Genomic DNA, 24,343 nt, shown 5'->3' with positions numbered 1-24,343 from the left:
GAGAACCACGTGATCAAATTTGTAAATTTCGAGGTTCGCCATTTTTCTCTCACCTTTACTAAACGAAGGATTTTGCAAAGCCCTTGCATCGTCAAGTGAAAATATTACCAGGTACCTTTGCTCTTATACGGAGGTTTTTTCACTGACCTTTGTCCTGTCTTTTCAGTTTTGTCAAAAATTAAAGCTGCCTGCGGCGCGGCCGACAGAATCACGACCTACTAAGTTCAAAGCACTGTGAATTTTTAATGGTTGATACGTAATTGTTGGAGATCTGCAGGGGTGTAATTCCTTGCACGTCAAAGGCCTTGGTTAAAATCTCAGGGAGTGTGTTAGATCGAAGCCCACACCTACTGATAGTAAACTCTGAGGCAGCGTGAGTGATAATTTGGGTTGTTCTTTTTTCACCTTGAACACAGAATTGAAATCAGGATGTCGGAAACACTCACGTTTGGACCCGAATGGTAAGTGCGCGAAAACTATCCACCCGTGTTATTAAACTTATATTTAGTGCCAACTGCTATGAAGTTTAACGAAACGGAACTACTGTATTGTTTGTTTCGTGTGTCCGTGCGCGTCTGTGTCCGTCGCTTATCTTGAATTGTAATCACTACATTCACACATGTTATTCACAAACATCAGCTGATTTTCACACGTTTCGCGCGATCGTGGTATTCTTGTGAATGGTATAGATAGAATGAGCTATTTCTTTTATTTACAGTCTCTTTTTAAATCTAACCCCTGTTGTTTTTACTAGTTATTATGTACATTTGTTTACATCAACAAACGCTTGGTACAAGTTCATTCTAAAACTTTTGTGACTTTTCTATATATAAGTAGGCACTAGCTAGCAATTTCTCATTGGCTGTTCAGTTTGAGGTACAGAGTTTTGAGCTTTGTACGTATTAAGGTTAATCATATGAATTTGTAACAGCTGTGATCACTTAAGTGAATGAAGTAGCAGATAAGTTTTGCAATCTTGGGGTGCTTGTCATCTGTCATAAAGTTGTTGTGTTATTTTCAGAATGTGCCATTTTTAACAAAATATCATTATTTTTCTCTTCATTGTGTCATATGTGCAAGATACTTCTATGCATTTAAATTCTACCATTCTTTTCTTACGGTACAGATATCGTACATTTGAGAGAATAACATATTCAATGTAGCCTTAAAGAGAAAAACTGCAATTTTCAAGGTTCGTTTGTCTCTTAGTAATTCCAAGAAGAGATTTGAATACAAAGTAACCAAATCACTAGTGTTGTCATGGTAGTTTATCCAGAAATCGTTGAAGTTGCATGTGAAATGGCGTTACAGTAGGTTCAGGCTGCACTTGATACAGAGAAGTTTGTGATTCAGTGAATAGGTACCAGTAATCTTTGGTATTCAAATTTTCCAAATTTATTGATGAGGTTGTCTTTTTGTCTTAATTTGAAATTTCAAATTTTCAAACCTTAAACCAGTCCCTCACTTTTAAACTTTAGAAAGGCCATCTTATCTGTTTATTATTCGCAAAGTTTACTTCAGCTATAAATGTTTGCAGGCTTCGTGCTTTGTCAAGTGGAAACAGTGTCACATCCCCTCCCCCCTCCCCTGGACCTAAGTACAAACTTGCTGAACATCGGTATGGTAAGGAGGAAATGCTGGCATTGTTTAGTGAGGATGTCAAGATTCCAGAAGAGCTGGAGATGTTTGAATCCATCTGTAGATCAAGACCCGTTCTTCCTCTTGCCTTCCAACCCTTGAGTGAGGAGGAGCAGGTGAGGTTACTGTGTTACACCGCGGTTAGATTACAGCAGACTATCTTTCGATGTGCCGTCTTTTGACATGCCATATAACAAGTCCTAAGTTTTAAATGTAAGCAGAACTGATTTATGATTTACAGTTGAACTTCACTTTGGGCAACAAAGATGGGTTTATTTATCTTCAGGCCAACGTGAGGCAAGACATTAATCCGAGATCTGTGAATGAGCAGTTTTGAAATTTAATTCATTGCAAACAAAATTGTACCAGAAGTTACAGAACAGACCCGATCGAAAGTGGTAAGATAGTTTGCGTTTTCCCAGGAGCCATGCAAAGTTAACTTGTTAGCACATAAATTTTTATCAGGTATTTTAGGTCAGTAGTTGTTAATTTGTCGTTTGTTTTGCCAATACACTTTGTGTGGAAAATTTTCTGGCTTAATAGTTAAAACGGTCTTTTAGCTGTTTATCTGGCATGTCGAAAGATAGTCGCTATTCTCTGCTATGCGTGTAATACTGAAAGCAGCTTTAAAAAAAGTTAAGACTTGAAAATAAGGATTTCCTTCTTTCTTACCTCATTGATAAAATCGGGCCATCGATGTCAGGTTAAATGACAGTTATTATCTTCAGGATATCAGTTTGGTTGTTGGTTTTGTATCATTTTGTGGGTAAACTCAGTCCCATTTTCAACAGCCTTTAGATATCACTCGTTATTTGCCAGCTGCCGGTACTGTACATTTTGACAAGGACATGATTCTAGTTCAGTTGCTGTATGAGTGGCACCACCATTGCAGAGCTTAGCGTAAAGCCTTGTTTTCGCTAGCAACTCAAACACAGGTGCAAGGTCAAGCGCAAGCATAAGAATGCTTATTCCACTGTGAAAAGAGCCTTGATGCAAGCATAAGCACAAGCGCAAGCACAAGGTTCAAAATTTTACCTTTTCTTGTGCTTGTGCTTGTGCTTGTGCTTGCATGGCGTTCATTTTCACCTGACATAAAGCTCTTATGCTTCTGTCTTGCGTCGCTAGTGAAAACCAGGCTTAAATGGCCAATATAGTAGCATAATATTAGGGCTTCTCTGGCAGTAAAAGGTTAAGACTGCTCGGTTTACTTGGTTGATGTCATTGGGTTGTGATATATGATATGATTGTTATAAACTGATTGTTTCTTTTCAATGTCAACATTTCCTTAATCCTGTCAATTGCCTGCATGCATTCCAGAGAAACTCAGTGGGATCTGTAAACAGTAATGCAGTGCTGAAGTTGATGGGACGGGGTGGTGTGCGAGGAGCAGGCCCTCCTAGGGGACCAGGGAGGGGAGGATTACGAGGTATGGCTTGCATTATCAAGGCAAAAGGTACATGTAACAGCTATGTAGTGTTATAGTGAAGGTCATAATTTTCAAATTAAACCTACTGAGCAGTACTTTCCTGTGAAACTGTTTCTTGCTCTTCTGTAACCATTCAAGTGAATCTGTTGAGTAATTCTTTTCTTGAGGTGTTGTTTCTTATGCTGTACAAGTAGGTTTTGATGTCTGAGTCTGTGAAACGGATTCTAAAATGTGACCATTCAAATGAAAGCTGCTGAGCAGTTCGTTACTATGGTGTTGTTTTTTTTACATGTTTGTTGTACAAGGTGGTTCTAACTTTTGAGTCTGTGGATGAATTCCCAAAGTGTGACCATTCAATTGGGAGCTACTGAACAGCACCTTCCTGTGGTGCTGTTTATTATGCTGCACAAGGTGGTTCTAACTTTTCAGTCTGCAATACTCTCAGGAATTGTAGTTTGTGTCAATGATATAATATTGAAATTGGATGCTCGTAAGGAATGAATGGTCTGGAAAGTTCATCATAGTTGATCCGAAAAATTGCATGATAGAGGAGGTACAAGAATTTGTTGGACTTTCAAGTAGATTTTTTTTACTACATTTGTGCCATCAATTTTGTAAACTATCTTGTTTTGTGCCTTTAATTTCAGGTCGTGGTCGAGGTGATGGAGGATTTGTACGGCAAACATCTTATGAAGAAACTAGGGCAGAGGGTGGAGGAGGATTTGGACGTGGCGTTGACACACGCAGGCAGGGATGGAATGAAAACAGGTTGGTGGTGATGTAATTCTCTTGTACTTGTACACTGTACGTTCGTACTTAAAAAAAATGTCTATGGTGTGAAATGGCAACTCTAAACACAGGTCAGAACACCATTCCTTAAGCTATAAGATTTGGTTTAAATACATGTAAGGCAAAACTGCATTGATTTGTTCTCTTGGGTGAAAATCAGACTGCCAACAGTATAGTCACAAAAAGTCATCAGCATACCTTTGATGAGGCACTTAACAGTTTTGTAAGTTTTGTAAAGCTCAACTTGGATTTTGATTCACAAGTTTGATATCTGACTAACAAGTCAGAATAACACAAGAAAAAGGTAGGTGAAAAGGAATACATTTTGTTGGCATTGTAACCAGACTGCTTCCTAACAAGAGCCCAAGGAATTTGCTCTAGGTGCCTAAATATTTTGCTGTACATAGCACCTAGTATTTCACAGCTTTAAGCATTGTGGGCTTCTTCAAATGTTTCCTTGGAGAAGCTACCCTTGTTTGTAGCAGTGTTTTAAAATGTAAAAATTAAAAGCATTGTTTACGTTGCAGTCGTGGAGGCTTTGAAAGATCACCAAGCCTTAGAGAATCAGGTTTGGTGTTTTTGTTTTTGTATAAGGCCGTTGAACTCAAAAAAGGCATACATGCTTACATTTCCTTGCTCAAGAGATTTAGGGGTTTGCATAAAATGTTTTGAATTCTCCATTGCTTGTTTGCATCAGGTTATGTAGCACCAAATGACTTTTTCGGGTTCTTCCATAAGTAAATCCGGTAATGATACTAGTTACTTGAAAATAGCTCTGTAGCTGTTCAGGGAATGTAACACTAGTTTCTGTGCAATAGTAGATAAATAATTATCGTTAAAAACTTGGATGATTATTTTATCGTTTCTGTTTATAGAAACATGTTTTTTGGCTTTTTGCACTGAAACTTTATTAAAATAGGTGACATTGCCCCTGTAGCAGAATATTAATTTCGTAAGTTTGCTTTGATGTTGGTCATTTTAGGAATACCAATGATAAAACTTTCATATAATGTTGTAGGTCCTTCTGGTCCTGGCAGAGGAGGCTATGACCCAACCTTAGCTCGACCTCGCCTCTCAAGTGACACTTCTTGGGAGAGACCTGAAAGACGTTCAGACAGCGGCAATTGGAGATCAGGTGCGGCTGGAGGAGAAGATGATGATGGCTGGAGAATATCAGGTCAAAGGTCAACTGACAGAGCTGATAAGTGGAGAGGTACTTTTTGTGATCATTATACAATGCATTTACCCATAGAGGGGTTGTGACTTTTGCTAAAACAATGTGCTAACTAAAAACACATTTCAAGGCATACATGTACTGTATACTGTGGTAGAGAGAGACAGCATGGAACAAATTTTGTTGTGCAAAGAAACAACACAAGAGCAGAGACCAGCAATCAAATCACTCTCCATTATAAATGAAGTTCTCAACCTCTAAATAACTTTCCATTCACTCTACCAGAAAACATCATCACTTGCTCTCTTTTTCTTGACCAGGTGGTTCAGCAAGGGGGAGGGCACCTTGGCGAGGAGGATCAGACAGTTACAGAGAACGCGGCCATCCCGATGATGAGTGGCAGACAGCGCGAGGCAGTCGTAGATCTTATCATGACCATGAGGATGTCCGGTGGGGCTCATCAAGCGAACGGCTTCCTGAATGGAGTAATGATGATAACGATGATTTCAAAACACCTGGTACTTTTGATTCATCAGGAGCATTTGTGTTACATAAGGCAAGGATAATGACTTATGCTTAGTTTTTAAGAGCTTGTACCTAGGTTTGCATAACCAGGCCAAGTTCCCAGATCTTGAATTCTATAAATAATATTGATGCGATCACATTGTTGTTTTCTATTAGCAAAAGGAAGAAAAACAAAGAAGTAAAGATGAAAGAAAATTTGAAGAACAAAAAGAACACTTAGATAGAAATAGAAGAAGTCAAGTGAGTATATTAAGACTTCTCTTTGTTCAAATAATTACTGTAAGTGTTATATGTTGCTAGATGTTATTGCTTCCATGATAGTGTATGCTTTGCAGTTATTTTGGGGATTAAAATTTTACTCAAGCTAAGGTGAAGTCACACACAGTCCACAACCAAAACTTAAGCCAGTTTCTGTCACCTGAAGTAGTAGGAGTATTGCTACTCTTCCTGGATAGGATGCTAGTCGACTACAGGGTTGCCTCCAGCAGTATGTGTTCAGTTCCACACGTGGGTGAAGAGACACAATGTGGAACATTGCTTCATGTCAAAGTTATTAATGCGGTGGCAAAGGCTTGTCTGTTTGGGGCCAAGAAAATTAATTGTGCAGTGGTGACTGACAGCACATGCGTCAAAATAGCAGATATGAATGTGAATATTCATTGTTGTTTCTTGCCCTTACTCAGAGAGCTTTCCCCTCACTGGGTTTTCCAGTTTTCTTCATCCACAGAAACAAGCCTTTCTACGTTCCAAGTTGTTTTTGGGATTTGAGGGCTAGAGGATTGTAACTTGTAATGTGTGAGTTCTCCTCAGTAAACAAAGTTGTTTAATTCTTCTGTTCTTGTATACAGCAACGCACATCATTGAACTTGTTGTGATGTCGAGAGAAAACTTTTGTTTCTTTTTCACAGTCTGAAAGCGACACATCACAAAGTGAAGATCCTGAAGTTTGGAAAGAAGATGATCAAGATGACAATATATTTTCTGATACAGGTTGGTAGGATGTGGATTGTGGAACGTCACTGGAAATTTTGAGGGTGGGTGGGAGGGGGTGCTCAAAAGGTAACGTTTTGAAAAGCAATTAAAAAGGTAAAATGAGGGTAAATTGGTAGCGGGTTGGTAGTTCCAAAAACCTTCCAAGGGTGGAGGGTGTGAGTATTTTCTAGAACAATAGTTTACGGCTCTGAATAACTTCATTTAACCTCAGGAAGTCTTGTGTCCACATGCTTTGATGTCAAATCAATATCGCATCATTTGATGATGTTTTGAGTTTGGTTAACTGTTACAAACTTTGTCTGCTTCTTGACATTATTTTGTGGCCCTATGTAGTAGAGCTATCAATATTTATATGAATAATTTTTTTGGCACTCTCTTTGTCTTGTTTTAGGCCCAACAGCTCCCAGTGATGACAAACCATTAGAAACACCACAAGGAGTAGCACAAAAACCATCACTGACAGATCAAGCACCCAACAACCTTAAAACACCTTCAACTTCTGTATCTTCACTCTCACAACCGTACAGCACCACATCAGTTAATAGACAACCAACTTCAACGCAATCTAGTGCACCTCCCAAGCCACCGTCTGTAGTCTCAGAGCCACCCAGTCAGACTCGTGTGTCACCGCAACCTTATGTCGCAATGCCACCAGCAGCACCACAGGAAGAAACAAGTATCAGGAAAGATGAAGAGCCTAACATGGAACATTTTGCCAAAGCAGCAGAAAACCTTGTCGCTTCTTTGGATGATGATGATGACGACAATGACGAAGAAGAAGAGGTGACTTGAAATGTTCTGTTTAGTGGAGTACTTAGGCTGAGATGACCCTGTAATACCACAGGCAGCCCAAACACACCAGGAGAGGCTGTGAAATTTGAGCTTTTATAATTATTGTGATTAATCCTTTCTATGCCACCCATATATTACCATACCGTACGGTGGTCTAATCTATCAATTTTATGGGAATGCAACAAATTCACTCTTAATTCAGAGAATAAGAAAATTATTTGAGAATAAGAAACGTTATCTTTAGTTTATGTACTGTTTTAATTGCTATTTGTTGGTTTCTTGCACGAGTTATTAACAAAGCTTTAAAAAAATGTTTTGTTCTAAATTCTTCCACATTTTTGGCACTTACAGTTTATTTGTTGTGTTCCAATACTCCTGTTTTTTGCTGCAGTTAATAACATGCAGTTGTATGAATAGCATTTAAACAGGCTATTACAAAATAAGTTAATGTGTAATTTTTTATGTGCAAAATGTGCACCATAGAATGGGCTTGATATGCTACTCTCATTGTTCAAACTACACTGAAAATATTGAGGTCATGAATTTAATATGTTGTTAAATCTGTGAAATGTCAGCATGACCAGACCTGTGCAAGGATATAATTATTTATTTTGGTGATTGAAAGTTGTTGCATTTGATTGATGTTTATTTATTTATTTATTTATTTTTTGCCGTAAGGATAATTTACGTGTAAAGGATGTTGTCAAGGTAACCAAACAGCAGCAAGATTTTCGCAGCTCTCCGCCAACTCCAGATGAAGTACAGTGGAGCTACACTGATCCACAAGGGAAAATTCAAGGTAAGTTAATGAAGTTGTCTATCAGTCAACTGAACTATAATCAAGAAGTGAGTTAAGTTGGCAGCCCAACTTGACTTGGAAGTTAATAAATAATAAAATTGGTTTTGTCAACAGAGTTGATAAGGTACATGTAATTTGGCCACTGTTAAGAGATTTGAGTGCTGAGTTTTTGAGCATTAATCTTTCGTCAGAGTGAATCAAAGGCCTAAGTACCTTTAAATTTACCTTCATTGTCATCTCAGTTGATGAAAGCAAGTATTCGTTTCCTCCACTACTCCACTTTTTGGAAGTTAATGGTTGGCCAACTTACAGTTAATGGTTCTATCTGCCAACCTCTTTGAAAAAGTATCATATTCCTGAAATAAAGAAATAAAATACTAGCGAAAGTTGTTTGTTTGGGATTTGCACCAGCCAAGTAGGATTATAGGTGAAGGAAAATGTTTAGGCATTTATGTAATGAGCATACATACTGGTGTAACACTTAGGTGAACCTACATTTAGGGTAATATTGAGCCAAGCTATATTGTTGCTCACAGGTCCATTTTCCAACTCTGAAATGGCAGACTGGTTCAGTCATGGCTACTTTACCATGGGTCTATTGGTCAAGAGAACAGCTGATGAAGCTTTCCAGCCGCTGGGTGAAATTATCAAGCAGTGGGGCAGAGTTCCCTTCATACCTGGTCCTCAGCCGCCACCCTTCAAGGTAATGAAAAAACAAACAAACTGTGATGACTGAGGGCTTTTAACTTTCAAAGTCAGGCCCCAGTTGTTCAAAGGCCGGATAACTTTATCCGCTGGATAAGGCACTCTTCAGCGTCTAAAATATACTTCACGTTAAATGTTGTCCAAGGTTTTTGTACACTCCCCAACTAAGCAGTGGTTAGAATGTGCATATTCGCTTGTGCACAAGGAAATACTGAAATCTTTGCACAGATTGAAACTGTCGGATAGTGACTTATCCACTGGATAAAGTTATCCGGCCTTTGAACAACTAGGGCCAGGGCATCAGTGAATAATATTATTCCAAGGGGTCAGTTGGCATGGCTCTCTCCAAACCTTCTTAACTTTACCATTCAGTTGGATGTTGTTGGATCAAGAAGCCAGTGTTATCTGATTTTTTCAACTGAGACCCCTCTCTTATCTGGAACACTGATTCTAGAATTTGGTGCGACAGTGTCTGATGACCAACTGATATTTCTAGCTTGGTTGTGTAGTAAAATAAAAAATAGGTACAAGTGTCTCAAATGCAAGGCAGGAGACCCCACCGGGAAGCCTCCCCACCCTCTCCAAGACATGGCCACATTGTATTTAAGGGAACCACTGCTCTGAAAACAAATGGAGGGTAAATTGTTGAAAATAGTGTCTAAATTCTAATTTAATTTTAAGAAGTAGAAATAACATTCAAGTGTGCTTAAAATTAGATGTGATTGTCGCCTATTTTCGCTTTTAAATTTACCGGGCGCTGCCATTTTGAATTATACTGTATGATGTCATTGCGTTTGCCGCTATTGTTAGTAAGAAGAAGTTCTTTTGTGTGAAACAATAGAGTAACGCAATCACGTCATGAAATCCAAGATGGCCATGCCCAGGAAATTTAAAAGTGAAAGTCATATCTAATTTTAAGCACACTTAAATGTTATTTCTACTTCTTAAATTTAGACAGTATTTCCTACAATTTACCATCCATTTGTTTTCGGAGCAGAGGTTCCCTTTAATGTTTAATATCTCTATATGCTACATTACTCAGGAAGCTATAGGAGGCCGCCATAGTTACAGTCTCTTAATCTTAATGTTGTAAATACCAGGGTGTTCCTGAACACATTCAGCGCCAACAACAGCAGCAGATGATAGCTCAACAGCAGTACCAACACCTGATGCAGCAACATTACCTTCAACAGCAGCTGTTTCACCAGCAAGCACTCATGATGCAGGTAATTTGTTATTTTTTATTAGTGATGATAAAAAGGACTAATTTTATCTTGTGTAATGAAATTATCGATTAGTTTCTTTGGCCACAGATTGCCAACTTAAAATTGATCCCCATGTCAAGTAGATGGACAAAAAGTTCCTTCCTTGTGTCACCAAAAAAGAAAGTTAGTTACTGTTGGTTGCTTGTTCTTTCTCTGAAAATTCCCTTGAAATCATTCTGTTCTAGAAACAAGATGATTTCAATGTTATCAACAAATCCTTGCAATGAACCCTTTAAACCAATCAAACCTAAGAGCAAATATTATAGTGGTGCTGAACAAAGGGACATGGGTGTAAGGAAGCCATGTTTGGGCAACGGAAAACTAGGAGCAACATAGTTATACATACAGTACCGCTCAAAAGTAAGTTACCAGTCTTGTCTCGTTTCTCGGGAGAAGAGAGTCGCGTCTCTCAATACGAGATTCTCGTACGAGATACGAGAATCTTATGTCAAGAGACGTGACTCTTGTTTCTCGATACGAGAATCTTGTCTCGCGAGAATCACTGAAGTGGAAATTTTGGAATATTACAGTACTAAAGTTTCTTGCAAGAAGAAAAACACTTGTCTCATGATGTGTTTATCTGTGCCATTTTTAAAACGGCCCGTGCCAACAGTGGATGATTCCGTTGTACATTTTTGCTCACATGGTATGAGCTGGTGTGATTTGAAATAATTTTGCGTTATTTAAAATTCATTCAGTTCAGAGGTTTCGATTCGCCCACAATGCAATGTAAAAATTATTTCCTTTGTATTATTATCTTCATCACAGCAACAACAGCTACAGCACAACCAGCAGCAGATGCAGCAAGTCCAGCAGCCTCCTCAGCATTCATCACCTCAAAATACACCACCCTCCAGCACACAGCACTCACAGCCACAACCCACTCAAGCGGTAATGCCGCCACCGCAACAACCGGCAAGACCTCAAACCTTGTCACCTCACACTGAGTCTATTTGGCGTTCAAATTCACCTCAACAGACATCTCCATGTAAGTTTCACAGAAATTTGGCCAGAAATGGTTGTTGTTGTTGTTGTCATTTTGTCTTTTTTTGTGTATCTTATGTTATAAAATGTTGGGAATAGTGATGCAAAAGTCTTTGTTGGGGCTCCTTTTGATCCTAAATGTCAACATAGTAATTCTCCTCTCTGTTCTTTCCATATATTTTATTGTGCTAGTTAGTTGAATTTCTTTAAAAGTCAAGACTTTATTTAATCTTGGGTGACATTACCGTGTCTCTTTGCACAATGCACTTTTGATGATGTTACCTACAGTCAAGGACAAGGGTTGGGACACATTCACATTAATTTTTTTTTTTTGTTTCATTGCTCACATGACAGACACATGATATGCTAGAATGAAAAATCTCTGTTTCCCTGACCCCCACACCCTAACAATGTCGAGTTTGTGTAAGAAAAATGCCTTTTTAGTTGTGGACTTAAACATTGACTTGAGGGAGGGTGTGGGGGTGCAAAATGCATTGTAAACAGATAACATGACTTTTTTTTGCCAGATCACACTGAATAAGCGGTTATAGCATACTTTGTAACATTTTTTTTGTCCCAAACCCTTTTGTCCGTGTATGTACTTGAACGTGTTTGAGGCATATTTGTTGTGTATCTTGTCACAAACACAGCTATGATTTCCCCTGGACCATGGTCTCCTGCCACAACAACTGCAACTGGTAAAGGATGGGACAGAGAGAACAGCCAGCAAAACGTGCCATCATTTGAGGAAATTCAAAGAATGGAAGAAGAAAAAGAAAAGCAAGCAAGGGTAAATCAATAAGAAATAGTATTAATTAAAATGGTTAATAAATATTAGATTTTATTGGTAAGAAATAAATTGCTTACAGGGTGTATTACTGATAAACAGTCTAGGGCATGTAGCTTTTTTTGTATTCTAGCCTAGGACCTTTAAACTAACACAGACACGTGCACATGCATGCAAAGTTTATGTAGAAGAGTAGTTACGTTTGTGAAGGCAGGAGAATAAAGTGGGGCGTCACTATGATTGGATTGTACATTTCATGTTGTGATTATGTTTACTTCTGATAGCTGGAAGTGGAAAGAAGAGAAGCTGATGCCCGTGCGATGAGATTGAAACAAGAAGAGGAGGAACGGAGGCGACTGCAGGAAGCAGCCATGCTGAAAAAGCAACAAGAAGAGGAAGAACGACGTCGGCAGGAGGAGGTAGAGAGAAGACGAAAAGAGCAGGAAGAACTGAAAAAGGTTTGTTGAGCTGCTACTCTTCACAATATGAAAGGAGATGCCCTTATCTGAGCATTATATTGAACATCTGGAGTTTGTTTTTTGATTTTGCTTTTTGTCTTTAAACAGACAAGGTGGTTTCTGAATTGATCCCATAGAGTCCAGCTTTCATCCCAAGTAATAATTATTGTAATTGGGAAGTAAAATTTCATGCTCTCATTTCAGAGTCTAGGCAAAAGTGATTAGGTTTTTGACCTGAGGGCTCTCTCTCATGTTGAACACTGGATTCCCTTACATCATTAACCCTTTAACCCCTAACATCAAAGAACAAATTCTCTTATCTTGTTGCCATACTTTTCTTATAAAAGCACTGTGGAGAAGTTATTAAAATAACAAGAAAATTCACCTTGGGTGATCATATCCTAAATTCTCATGATCTCAGGGGTTGGATAAGCATTGATGTTACAAGGTGAAATTTGATGCTGATCACTGTTAGGGCTGAAAGGGTTACATGTTTGCTCCTCCTTTTGTTTTTCAAGAAACAACAAGAAGAGGCCAGAAGGAAGCAAGAGGAGGAGATCAGAAGAAAGCAAGAGCAACAAGAGGCACTCAGAAAACAAGAACAACAACGACAGCAGCTTGAGCTACAGAAGCAGAAAGAAGAACAGAAACGGATCATTGAGTTACGACAGCAACAACAGCAGGCCTTGTTGAGGCTCCAACAACAACAGCAGGAACTGTTGAGAAAGAAGGAGATGCAACAGAAAGCTGAAATGCAGCAGCGCGAGTTGCAAAATAAATTACAACAGAAGAGACAGGAGAGTCAAGTATGAACAAACTTGATTACTTCAGTACAATAGTAGGCTGTCTTAGTTGGATACTGTTGAGAGCCGTTACAAACTGTTCAATCCACTTAAGAGTGGTGTCCCTCTTGAAGAAACAATCTTTGCATTAAAATGAGTGCGTATGACGTTTTAACGAAGTGTCTGGCTTGGAAAGGAGATAGTGGCCTAAAAAGATCATTGTAGTGCCCATCTTAAAGTTAAGGTGTTAATTTAAGGTGTTTTGCAATCAGTTCATGTCACTGCTCTCAGAAGCTGAGAGAAAACAACTTAAAAGCCCTGAAAAATTGAAGATTGGTTTAGTGGTGTGAGGAAGTACCATCAAGGGCTAACTGGGGTGTTGTCAAAAATGGCCAAAAGAACTTTTTAATGGCAATAATTTCTTCAAAGTTTAACAGAAATTCTAACGTGATAACAACTTTCTTAACCAAAGTAGAGCCGAAAGGCTTGTTATCACATTAGAACTTTTGTTTAGCTTTAAACAGAGAAGAAAAGAAAGCATTTCAAACATCACTTAACAGCTGGTTCAGCTTTTAGGCTGAAGTCGTAAGCTTGTTGTTTGAATTCAAGCCCGCAAATCACAAAGTAAATTTGGAGTTATGTTTCGGACACAAGAACCAGTTTGTTTGTTTGCCAAATTCGAGCAAATTCAGAGAAGTTTGGATGCCATCGCCAAACCATCACTTCTGTCTTATTTGCACCAGGTCCTTCAATTTATATTGCACTACCATGTTCTGAACATGGTGGATATTCCCTAAAATAGCGTCCATTAGAAAAGAATCGCATGTCAAAGGTTTTGAAGCCAAAATATTGACAGGCTTGGTTACTTCATCTTCATGGTAAACATCACAATTTTTGCAGGTCACCGGTGGATCTCTGTGGGGTGCACCTACCCCTGTATCAGGGACCATGTCATTAGCACAGATTCAGCAACAGGAGGAAAGGGAATGGAAACAAAGAGAGCTTCACATGCAGCAGCTGCACGCTCAACAGCAGCGGGAACAGCAGGCACGGGGTACCCCTGGATGGGCGGAGAGGCCACCTGTCACAAGCCAACCAGTCAAGTCATTACTACAGATTCAACAAGAACAGGCACGGCAGGTTGATAAGAGACAACAGGGACCTGCACTATCTAGATCACAGGTTAGAATTCCCCCTACATTCCCTCCTTTGTTTCATTATCTCAGCTTTGTGAGAATTTGGATTATAGTGGTTAACGTTTTGGTTGATCAACAGCTCTTACATGTATTTGGATGTCATGTGCAGGCTCTATTCTCAAACACCTTGCATAGGATGCTAAACAGTACCACAGGAGAGTCGTCACACTTTAGGATTTTATCTACAAATTAAGATTTTTTATCACTTTCTGCAACGCGACAAGCAGCAGCACACAGAAAAGTACGGCTCAGTAGCTTTCATTTGAATGGTCACACTTTAGGATTGTACTGCGTATTCAAAAGTTAGAACCATCTTGTGCAGCATAATAAACAGCACCACAGAAAAGTACTGCTGAGTAGCTTTCATTTGAATGGTCCGCACACATCAGTGTTTTAGCCATTGATGGTAAAGTAAAACACGTAATGTAAACGAAGGATTAGTTGCTGGAGGGATAAAGTTGAACAACTTTTTTTATTATTGACGATTTTTTTAGCCAAGTCATAACCCCTTAAGTTCATCAGTCTGGGGAAATACTGGTGGTACATTGTCGGCGTCGTGGGGACCAGCTGCTAATTCTGGAAACATCTGGGGCACAGCACCAACGAAACCACCACAGCAGGCATATAATGATGATGACGACGACGACGATGATGATGACGACAGTGGTGACGATAGTAATGGAGATTCTTTCTGGGATGATGCAGTCAAAGCTGCGAGCAAAAGTCGGCAACAGCAATACCCTGCAATGCAGCAGCAACGGCAGCAGCTGCAGCAGACTAGGTAGGTAACATAATGATCAACATCTGATTTCTCTTTGCAAATGTCAATACACTGCATTGCAGGTAAGGTGGTGAGAAGAGAAAATTCATCAGCTAGACGGGTGGTGCGTCCACATCCAGATTTGAAAGGGTGACAGTGAAAGAAATTGCGAGACAAGGGGTAAAGATGCTTTGTTTGCGGTGGGTAATAACAGGTTCCCCTTTGTCCTTGAACTGGTGGCCAAGAATTTTGCAGCGAATTAGTGAATCGACCCGTACGGAAAAACATGGCGGCTGTATACTTAAACACAATACCTTGCGAACCCCACACGTAAAGCCTTTTATTTTTGGCGAAATTAGTCCCTGTACTAACAACATTGTGTTTGCTAGGTTTGAAGTTTTTAGAACTTTTCTGTGTTTTTGTGAGCATTTTTAGGATTTTCGTGCGCTAAGAATTATGGATAAATGTACCAGTCTGCATCTTTTTCGGGATGGTGCTAAGCATTGACTGGAAAAGCTGTGAGAGTTTGTCCTTGTTTGTGTTCTGAGTGGAAAGAGGGGACGGGCGAAAATCTTTGTTTTGGGTTCAATAATTATGTGATTTATCAAACACCAGGAACCAAAGGGTCTGTCATCAGGATATTGATGCACTTAGAAGTGGGTTGGCAAAACGAGGCACAGTTCTAAACTAACTCGGAGCTTTTTGGATACCTGATGAAACATTGTTTCTGAAACCTTAGGTGATTTTCGAAGCCATTCAAAGGCAATTTTCACCAAAGGTTCTGGCAATTAGGATCAAATCCACCAGTGCAAATCTCCTTCGTTAATAATGAGTACATTTGACAATGTAGCATTATCTTTCTTTTTGTAGTCAGCAACAGCCCAACAAGATGGCTGACAAGCGGACAAACAGAGATGAGGTAAAGGAATGCAAAAAACTACGGTTATTACAGTCAAAGGATGAAGAAGGACTACTACAATCCCCACCCCCATCTCCCCCCCCCCCCCCCCCCCGCCCCGGTGGATAAAATTTTTAGGCATTTCTCCCCTCCAAAGCAGTCATTTTTAGTGGAGGGGGGGGGTGTCGTTTACCTTCCTCTTTGTTAGATTAGCCGCCATCAAAAACAACAATATAGACTTAGTGTATGGTCCCAAGGGAAACAGTTAGTTTTGTTTTCCCGAAAGTCCTGATTTTTGCCTCGGGAAACATCAGGACTCGAGGAAAAACAAAACTAACTAGTTCCCCGAGGGACCATACTTCAACAATCACAGCAAAACAAACAACTGCGCAATTGTATCCCGACCGGGATACATTTGTATTTGATCAGGGGCACGTGACCAAGAATCAACCAATCACAGTGCTCGTTTTGTTGAGTGAAAGTCTAGGTATATAACAACTTTATTTATTTGTCTTAATTTTACAACAAGTGAAGAGTTCTAGTCACTAATAGTTTGGGATAAAAAGAAATGCTAAAGCGCAAGCGAGTGTTCTTTCGTAGTCGGCACTCCATGATTTGCTGCTCTATTTTTCAGGAAAATCTCCGGCGACTGTTTCAGCACCAGTCAAGTGTCGATGAGTTCTCCCAGTGGTGTGACCAAGCACTTCGCGGCATAAATAACGCTTCAACTGTAGACAGTAAGCAAATTAGGACTTTTTTTTTTATTCTGACGCCGCGGCTTTATTGATTGAGTTTTTCCCTGCAGAGGCGACATTTTGTTTCAAAAATAATTTGCTCTTCGCCAGTGCGGTTTGAAAGTCGTTCGTGAAGCCACCCTCGCACAGGCGACGCGATATCCAACAAAATCGTGAGAAATTCAAGGAAGTTGAACGTTTCGTGACAAACTGCGGGCTTTTCGCCTGTACGAGAGTTGCCACACGTGCAATTTTTTTCACGCGATGTTTACAAGAGTTTTTAGGTAAAAAGTCGCCCGTGTAGCCAAAGTTTCATTTAGGCAGTGTTTCATGTGTTCAAGGACGGTGCCTACTTTTGTTACAGCGCATAGTACCTTTCTACGCATCTCGAGATACTTGGGTTGGGTGGTGCCTACTTATACAAGTATATTTTTGCGCGGTTTAAAACGATGCGGTAGCTTTCAGAACTTAGCAAGTGCTCTTGGTATCCAAAAAGAGAATTGGCGTAACCGTGCATCTTCAGAGATAATAAAGCTTCAATTTGGAAAAGAGCGCCATACATTGTTGTGTATTTTACTGCTTTGTAGAATAATTATTGCTTAATTACCTCTCTACCCCTAATTTTCTTTCTGGATTCCAGTAGCCCATACTAAGATCTGCTTTTCCCGCATAGTCTTAAACTGTACAAAAATACTTCTATATTAGGAGGCACCGTCCTTAAGGGGAGAGGGGGGGGGGGGGGGCGTCAGTGAAAATTGTAGAGGCCCATTGGACGTATTTTTCCCCACCCCCTCCCCTCCCCCCAATTATTCTTAGCCTACATGTAGTAACTATCAGGCACCAAGTTTTATTTTTGTTGTTTTCTTTTTACTTGGAAGACTGCTTGAAGATTACTTTAAATTGTGATCAGATTATTTGCGATGTGAGCAGTGTCTTTTAAGATGATTTGGATATAAATGTATGTTTTGTTTGTTAAATGTTTGGCTTAAATCTTGTTTCTGCTTGTTTCCCTTGTAGTTCCAACGTTTTGTACGTTTCTTAAAGACGTTGAATCTCCGTACGAGGTTAGTTAAGACACTAAACGACACTTCTAAGAGGGATTTGCTGACTTGACATTTAATATAAATGACTTGCGCTCAAAAAAAGTGCAGTAAAGCGACGCTGTCTTTTAGACTGCACTTCCAGAACCCGAGCTTGTCTGGCGGACAAGTGTATTTATAACCGACTGATTAATCTCATTGGACAAAACACGTCACGTGGTACAAATCGGACGGCGGTTAACAGACGTTGTTATTCAACACAATGTAACATTGCCCAAATATGGTCAAAGTGTGCTCAATTTTCGTCGTCCGTTGTCAACAGATATAAAGATCGTGTCCAGCTTTTCTGCAATAAGACTGTACTTATTACAAAGGTGTTGAATACTGAGTGAACAATTATCCTGCTCAGTCTTGCGGAGTATCCCCTGATTTTAGCTAACTCGTTTTGCGGCCTCGTCGGCTAAATATCGGGTGATATTCCACGCGATTCACAGGATAATTCTTAAATAACCGCCGTCCGCAAATGTTATAGCTGTGGAATAATATATATATTTTGTCTGTCTTTATCGGTAAACGCGACTTTCTTTATCAAGATATATTCAACGCGCGGTGAAAATTTCACCGTTAGCCACTCCTGCGACACGCACTTGCATTAACTGGTTTAACTCGTTAAAATAACAGTACACCGTAGGTGATTGTAGGAAGTCTTGTCTGCTTTTTTGCTTGACTAAATTTCAAGTTTTGCGCGTCCTGTGGAGGAAGAAAACCTCACCGCACCATGAAATCCCATGCCATGTAAGGTACAGCAACTTTAATCTGGCTTTATTTCCAGGTTTACGACTACGTCAAATCGTATCTGGGCGACAGTCGAGAAACGAGAGACTTTGCTCGAGAATTTATCGAGAGAAGAAAGAAGCAGAAGGATAAAAGTCCTGTGTCTGTTTCCAGCTTTCCTCAAGTAAGTGAAAAGGCTTCCATCGAAAGACAAAAACATAATATATTGGTATTGCTGTTAAGCTGTTGCTTCATTAATCAATCAATCAATCAATCAATCAATCAATCAATCAATCAATCAATCAGTCAGTCAGTCAATCAATCAATCAATCAGTCAGTCAATCTATCAATCAAGCTTCCATTTGTTCGTCTGGACTTTTCAGTTTCCACATAGAATTCGCCATTTTCAAGAAATTTGAAGGACTGGTAGATAATAACCAGCTCATGACATTGGTGTATTCTGTTTGCAAACTGGCCGGCCTGGAGTGTCAAATGTAAATTACAAAGCGCTGGCCCTAAATAGACCAATTGTATCTCGAAAAAAACGAGCAATCGGTTGAAAGTGCGGGGAAAATCACAGTCGTGTAGACAATGCTCTTCGCCGGTATGATAAAAAGATTTGATCGCAGAAAACTAACTGTTTTTCTGTTGTTTATTTGCAGGCAAGCGTGTGGGGGGCACCTGTTCCTCGCGGACCTTCCTCGGTTAGGCCCACAGGTATGAATCAGCCAGGTGCCATGTTGGGGGGCCCCGTTCAGGAAGACCCTCAAGACGCCATGAATAAGAAGAAGCGAAAGAAGAAGATGCAAAAGGTCGATCCAAGCATACTGGGATTCAGTGTGAACGCGGCGGACCGTGTGAACATGGGAGAAATACAAACTGTCGAGGACTAAGAGAGAGACTTCTAGAAATATAATGGGGACTATCGAGCCCCGCCCGAACATTTGTTCAAGGAGAAATTGTTTTATATTGTAGACCGAATTTTATTAGGTGATGCGAGGAGCGCGCAGTGGAGAAATATGGCGACTGTACAAACTGTAAATGGCGATCAGCGGCGTAAACCTTGAATATAACTGAAAAGTTTTCTTTGACTTGGTTTTTCTTTGAACAACACTTACACGTACCTATACGAGACTTTACAACAAGAGGAGTCCATTAAGGGCTCCTTACCGCCAACAGACGAGCCCAAAGCAGGAGAATCCCGTGTCGCGAGTGAAAAAAATGAATCTTCTAAAAAAATCCCTAAACGCTTTCACCCCACTCGGTCTGTACATGAAGTGAACATGTACCAATTTAAAGGACTGATTCTTTGAATTCTTCAAAATGGCACTCTGAGAGTAGTGTGCGCCATTTTGAAGCAATAAACCCTTCTCCAAAATGCCGGCCGAAATTTCAAATAAGTTAAAATTAAAAACGTATACCAGCACTAGAAAGAGCACTTTTACTTTAGTAACCCTGTGCAAAGTTTCAGCATATCAGGTGTAATATCAGCTGAGAAAATGAAGTTGAAAAATGAAAAATTTACAGACGTTTGTATGACTGGCGGTATGACGTATACCCCTAGTCATACAAACCTTCTGTAAATTTGTCAAATTTGATCTTACATTTCCTAAGCTGATATAACACCTAATATGCTGAAACTTTGCAAGGTTACTAAAGTAAAGGTGCTCTTTCCAGTGCTGGTAACAGTTTTTCATTCAGTTCAATTTTAACTCATTCAAATCTGTTGCCCACGCCATTTTAATGGTAATGGTAATGGTAAATTTATATACCGCATTTTCTATTCATATATATTCAAATGCGGTTTACCTCAGCATATGTCCATTAGCGACCTCATCCAACTACCCAACCCATGAAATCATGAAACAGCACTAAGACCAGACCAGCACACCGGGAACTCCATGCCCTACACTTTGCGTTTAGTGTCTGGGTTTTTTAACGTCCGACAGGGTTATGAACATTGAAGTGTTGTGAGACGGGGCCTACGGTTTATCGTCCTTGTCCGAGAAGACTAGAAAGGCTAACCATTTGCAGATGTCATTACAGAGGCATCACTTTCTCCTCGGTTATTTTGGAGAAGGGTCTATGAAAACAATGTCACTTATAAACTGTCCTTCAAATTGATGCATTCCGTTTGCGAAATGATCGAACTGGCCAGCCAGAATTCAAAGAATCAGTCCTTCAAACTGGGATGCCCCCTTTAAAGACCGACTGGTCTGGCTGGCCAGTTCTGAAAAATGGACAACGTCCAAAGATTAGCTTCGGAGCATTTTAACTGCGATTATCTATTGTATCCCTTTTCAGTAGCTTGTGCATATTTTTTCGCATCACAGAGCTTTCAAAAACGAAAGTAAAGGTAGACTGTTCACAGTCCCCTATTTTTTGCGTGTGATGTCGGGATCGTATGCTTTGATCGAACTGCCGCCGTACTGGATTGTAATGGTGAGCGCGGTCTGGGAAGAGCGCAAAGACTACCGAGGGGGCCTCTCCCTGCCAAGAAACAAATAGGGGGACTGTGAACAGTCTAAAGTAAAGGTGGATATTCATTGTCGCGTAATTTGTATGTGTATTAAGCACGGTTCAACTATTTTCGTAAACCTGAGCTCCTACATCGCCCGTTATTAATTTTAGTACGCACGTAAAAATTATGCGGCAATATGGCGAAGTGATGATACCTGTCGCGGCTTCGCCGTTTTTGATCTCAGCCTCAATCGGCAAATTACAATCGACTTCCACTATAATGCACACCTTACTAGGGGAGTTATTTTCAGCAATTCTTGTTCGTAGAGACTTACCTAACCCATTTAGCCTCAAGGCTGGCGGTATTGTAGGCTCGCGCGAAATAAAGTTTTGGTGGCGGAGCCGCTAGAAGCGAGCGGTGGAGCCGCGAGGACCGCCAGCTACGCAGGCCAAAGCCATTGAGCAGATCGAGGTTCCTTGGAGAGGACCCCAATGCGATGGTTGACTGTATAGTGTCAAACTTGTCACAGTTTCGGCGCGACGCCTGAGGGGTTACCACTAACACGTGTACACATGAACTGAAGTTGGTTTCTGAGAGCTTTTCTCGATAGTCGCGCCTATGGAACAGGAAGGTTCGACGAAAGAGGAAGCCATTTTCTCTGGAATTTTGGAGATGCCAGAGTGACGGCACATTCAATTTCACGCCAAGCTAAGGACCCCTTTGGCGCTCGAGCGAAACCCGAGGCTAGAGAGAGTGGAACAAATTGAGAGCATGGACAATGCTTCCTTTCCAGGTTTTCCTTTCGTCCCGTTTCCGAGTTTCGCTCCTTCTTTGTGAGCCGCGGTACCGGCCTCTGTGTAAATGTACGTAAATGTACTACAAGTATGAAGGGAGTAGTAGCACGTTTGCCCGTCTGCCGTAAGAGGAAAAAATATCCTGATAAACTAAAATGGGCCTTATTTTTAGCTACAACTTACTGTAATTTTAGCGATGTTTTGTATTAGTGACCGTTAATTTTAGCAATTTTAGAAGTATTTACGAAATATCAAGTTTTTTGAAAGAGGCAAAAATTTCCTAAATTAGGAAAAATTGAAGCTGAAATGACAAAAATAAGAAGTCGCGGTTCGCTAAATCTTTTGGGGGTAAGTCGTTAAAAATTGCTTATTTTCCAACGGAGTATTCCGAAAAAGGAATAGAATATACATTGTTCTTTTTGTTTGCGTTCCCAAAAGTCGCAATTATGAAAAGCCAAAAGACCAAACCTAATTAAGACAAGAAACTTATAAGGGGCACTCTGCAGCGAAATACGGAAATATCGCTCACATAACATATCCAAATGCCACGGGATATGCCACTAAATTGGATAGGAATTAAAGATTTGAGAGAAAAAATTGCATACGGAACAAGTAATTTGAGGATAGAAAACAGGATTACAATAATTGAAGTGGATTAAGTTGAAGGTCAGATTTTTAAGGTCAGATGGTTTTAGGGCCGGAATGGAATCTTATTCTCCGAATTTTCTAGCTGTTGTTGGCTTTAAGAAAATGCTAGCTGACCTTTTTCCCGCATATTATGACATATTTGCCTATTCAAAAACGGGTCTAAAACGCACGAAATCGAAAAAAAAAGGGAGCAAATAGCGGAGTATCTTTTAGGGGAGGAAATCTGTGCACTTGCAGCGCTTTAAACGGTGCAGGAATATAACTGACGACTGACCGCTAGTGTAATGGCGGTACCTCTTTAGGCTGGTTGTCACTAGCGACGGAGTCGATGTCGGTCATCAGAAGCGAAGGGCCGTTGGGATCTGTAGTGCTTATGATTCCAAAGCTTACGATCCAGTGAAGACCAGATTGGCGTAAGCAGAAACGGAAGAATAAACCCATCAGAGCAGTATCAAAATGCCTGAGAACGGGCATGGTGATTGACTTAATTATTCTTGCGCTTCCGCACGGAAAGAAGTCTTGCGCTTCTGCGCGGAAACAAGTCTTGAGCTTCCGCGCGGCAGCGCAAGAATAAATCACAATGATTCACAGTGATCGTTTTCAGCCATTGGGATAAGTTTATTCTTCTGCTTCTACTTGCGACAATCAGCGTCTGGTTTTCACTTAATCGTAAGCGATCGATAGAACCATCGTAACGCCCTCCTTGAGACTTCGACAATGTGGTTTGCGCAATCACAAGAAAATGGAAACCTTTTGATTCTTGCGACTCCGTTTCCGTAGAGCTTACAATTCTACCTTACGACTCCGATTTTTACTATAGATTTTTATCGCTCTTGTGGTTCCGCTTACGACTCCTTGGCTAACTGATGAAAACCAGCCTTTAGAATATTGAACAGAAAAATTTGACAGGAATTGTTTGTCAGTATCTTTTAGGGGTGAAAATGAATTTGAGCCACTTTAAATAATAATAATAATAATAATAATAATAATAATAATAATAATAATAATAATAATAATAATAATAATAATAATAATAATAATAAAATAGTGTGATGCTGGTTCCTTTCGGGGTGTTCTTGGAAAATTTCCGGCGATATCCCGCGACATCACTTTTATATGAGAGTCCACTCACCGCTTGTCATGACTTTATTGCAAAACGTCGGTACTACCTTAAACAGAAGTAGTGAATTATCGAATCGTTGCACTTCTTGACTCATTCCTTACAAGTAAAAACATAAAAAAAGGCTAATTTTAAGTCCATTTTGGGGAGTAAAAAACCGAAAAGAAGTAGCGAAAAATTAATAGGGCCGAACACTCCAGAACCCAAAAAAGCTAATCCAGTGCAATAGGTTGCCAAACTATCATAGCTGCATGACGATCAAAAGAGGACGAATCCTCTCTTGACGACGATTCAATATAACTTTAAAGAAATTAGCCAAACTGATTGCAGGGCTGACACTAGGGCAAGGGGCAGTTTTATTTGGAGCAATATTTCAACTAGTACAATTAGTCTTCTTTAGGGCCAGAGTTGACAATGAGAAAAAAGAAGGGCTCTTTAAAATTTGAAATGAAATGGTAGCAGCGAATCCTCCCAAATCCAAACGCAGTCGTTTTTACAGGGGAGTCGTATCCCCTCTCTAGCCCTCCTCCTCTTAAAAACGACTCCCTATTTTCCTAGAAACACTGAGAGAGGGTGCTCTCTTTCCCATAAACGACTTCATGGGGGTGGGGGGGAGGGCTGGGGGGGGGGGGTAAAGTGTTGTTTGATTGGTCTAATTTACCATGATTATAAACGTAAATTAAGGTTGAAATACCACTGCAAACAAAACAATATAATATCGGGGAAACTAAACGTCGCCTTAAACACCGTTTTAATGGCATAGACGTCCTATACTCAACCCTACTAGTAGTTAGATCCATA

The 24,343-nt window shown here is 40.1% G+C and overlaps 1 protein-coding gene across 1 annotated transcript; it reads left to right on the top strand.

The window, feature by feature from the left end:
• The first annotated feature begins 1 nt into the window (after position 1).
• On the top strand, positions 2 to 19,610 carry LOC146488904 (GRB10-interacting GYF protein 2-like). The gene is made up of 25 exons (XM_085114526.1): positions 2 to 111; positions 417 to 461; positions 1,538 to 1,754; positions 2,956 to 3,064; positions 3,712 to 3,832; positions 4,381 to 4,421; positions 4,872 to 5,066; positions 5,348 to 5,583; positions 5,709 to 5,792; positions 6,461 to 6,542; positions 6,937 to 7,328; positions 8,016 to 8,136; positions 8,673 to 8,839; positions 9,942 to 10,067; positions 10,875 to 11,094; positions 11,741 to 11,880; positions 12,162 to 12,335; positions 12,854 to 13,141; positions 14,018 to 14,299; positions 14,808 to 15,094; positions 15,944 to 15,992; positions 16,606 to 16,708; positions 17,723 to 17,769; positions 18,578 to 18,703; positions 19,182 to 19,610. The coding sequence occupies exons 2-25, from the start codon at positions 430 to 432 to the stop codon at positions 19,410 to 19,412; spliced, it is 3,870 nt and encodes a 1,289-aa protein (XP_084970652.1). The 5' UTR covers positions 2 to 111; positions 417 to 429; the 3' UTR covers positions 19,413 to 19,610.
• Positions 19,611 to 24,343: the final 4,733 nt, after the last annotated feature.

Source organism: Pavona decussata, unplaced genomic scaffold (assembly GCF_977016875.1).
Source record: "Pavona decussata unplaced genomic scaffold, jaPavDecu1.1 SCAFFOLD_8, whole genome shotgun sequence".
NCBI lineage: Eukaryota > Metazoa > Cnidaria > Anthozoa > Scleractinia > Agariciidae > Pavona > Pavona decussata.
This window is presented reverse-complemented; position numbering and strand designations above follow the sequence as displayed.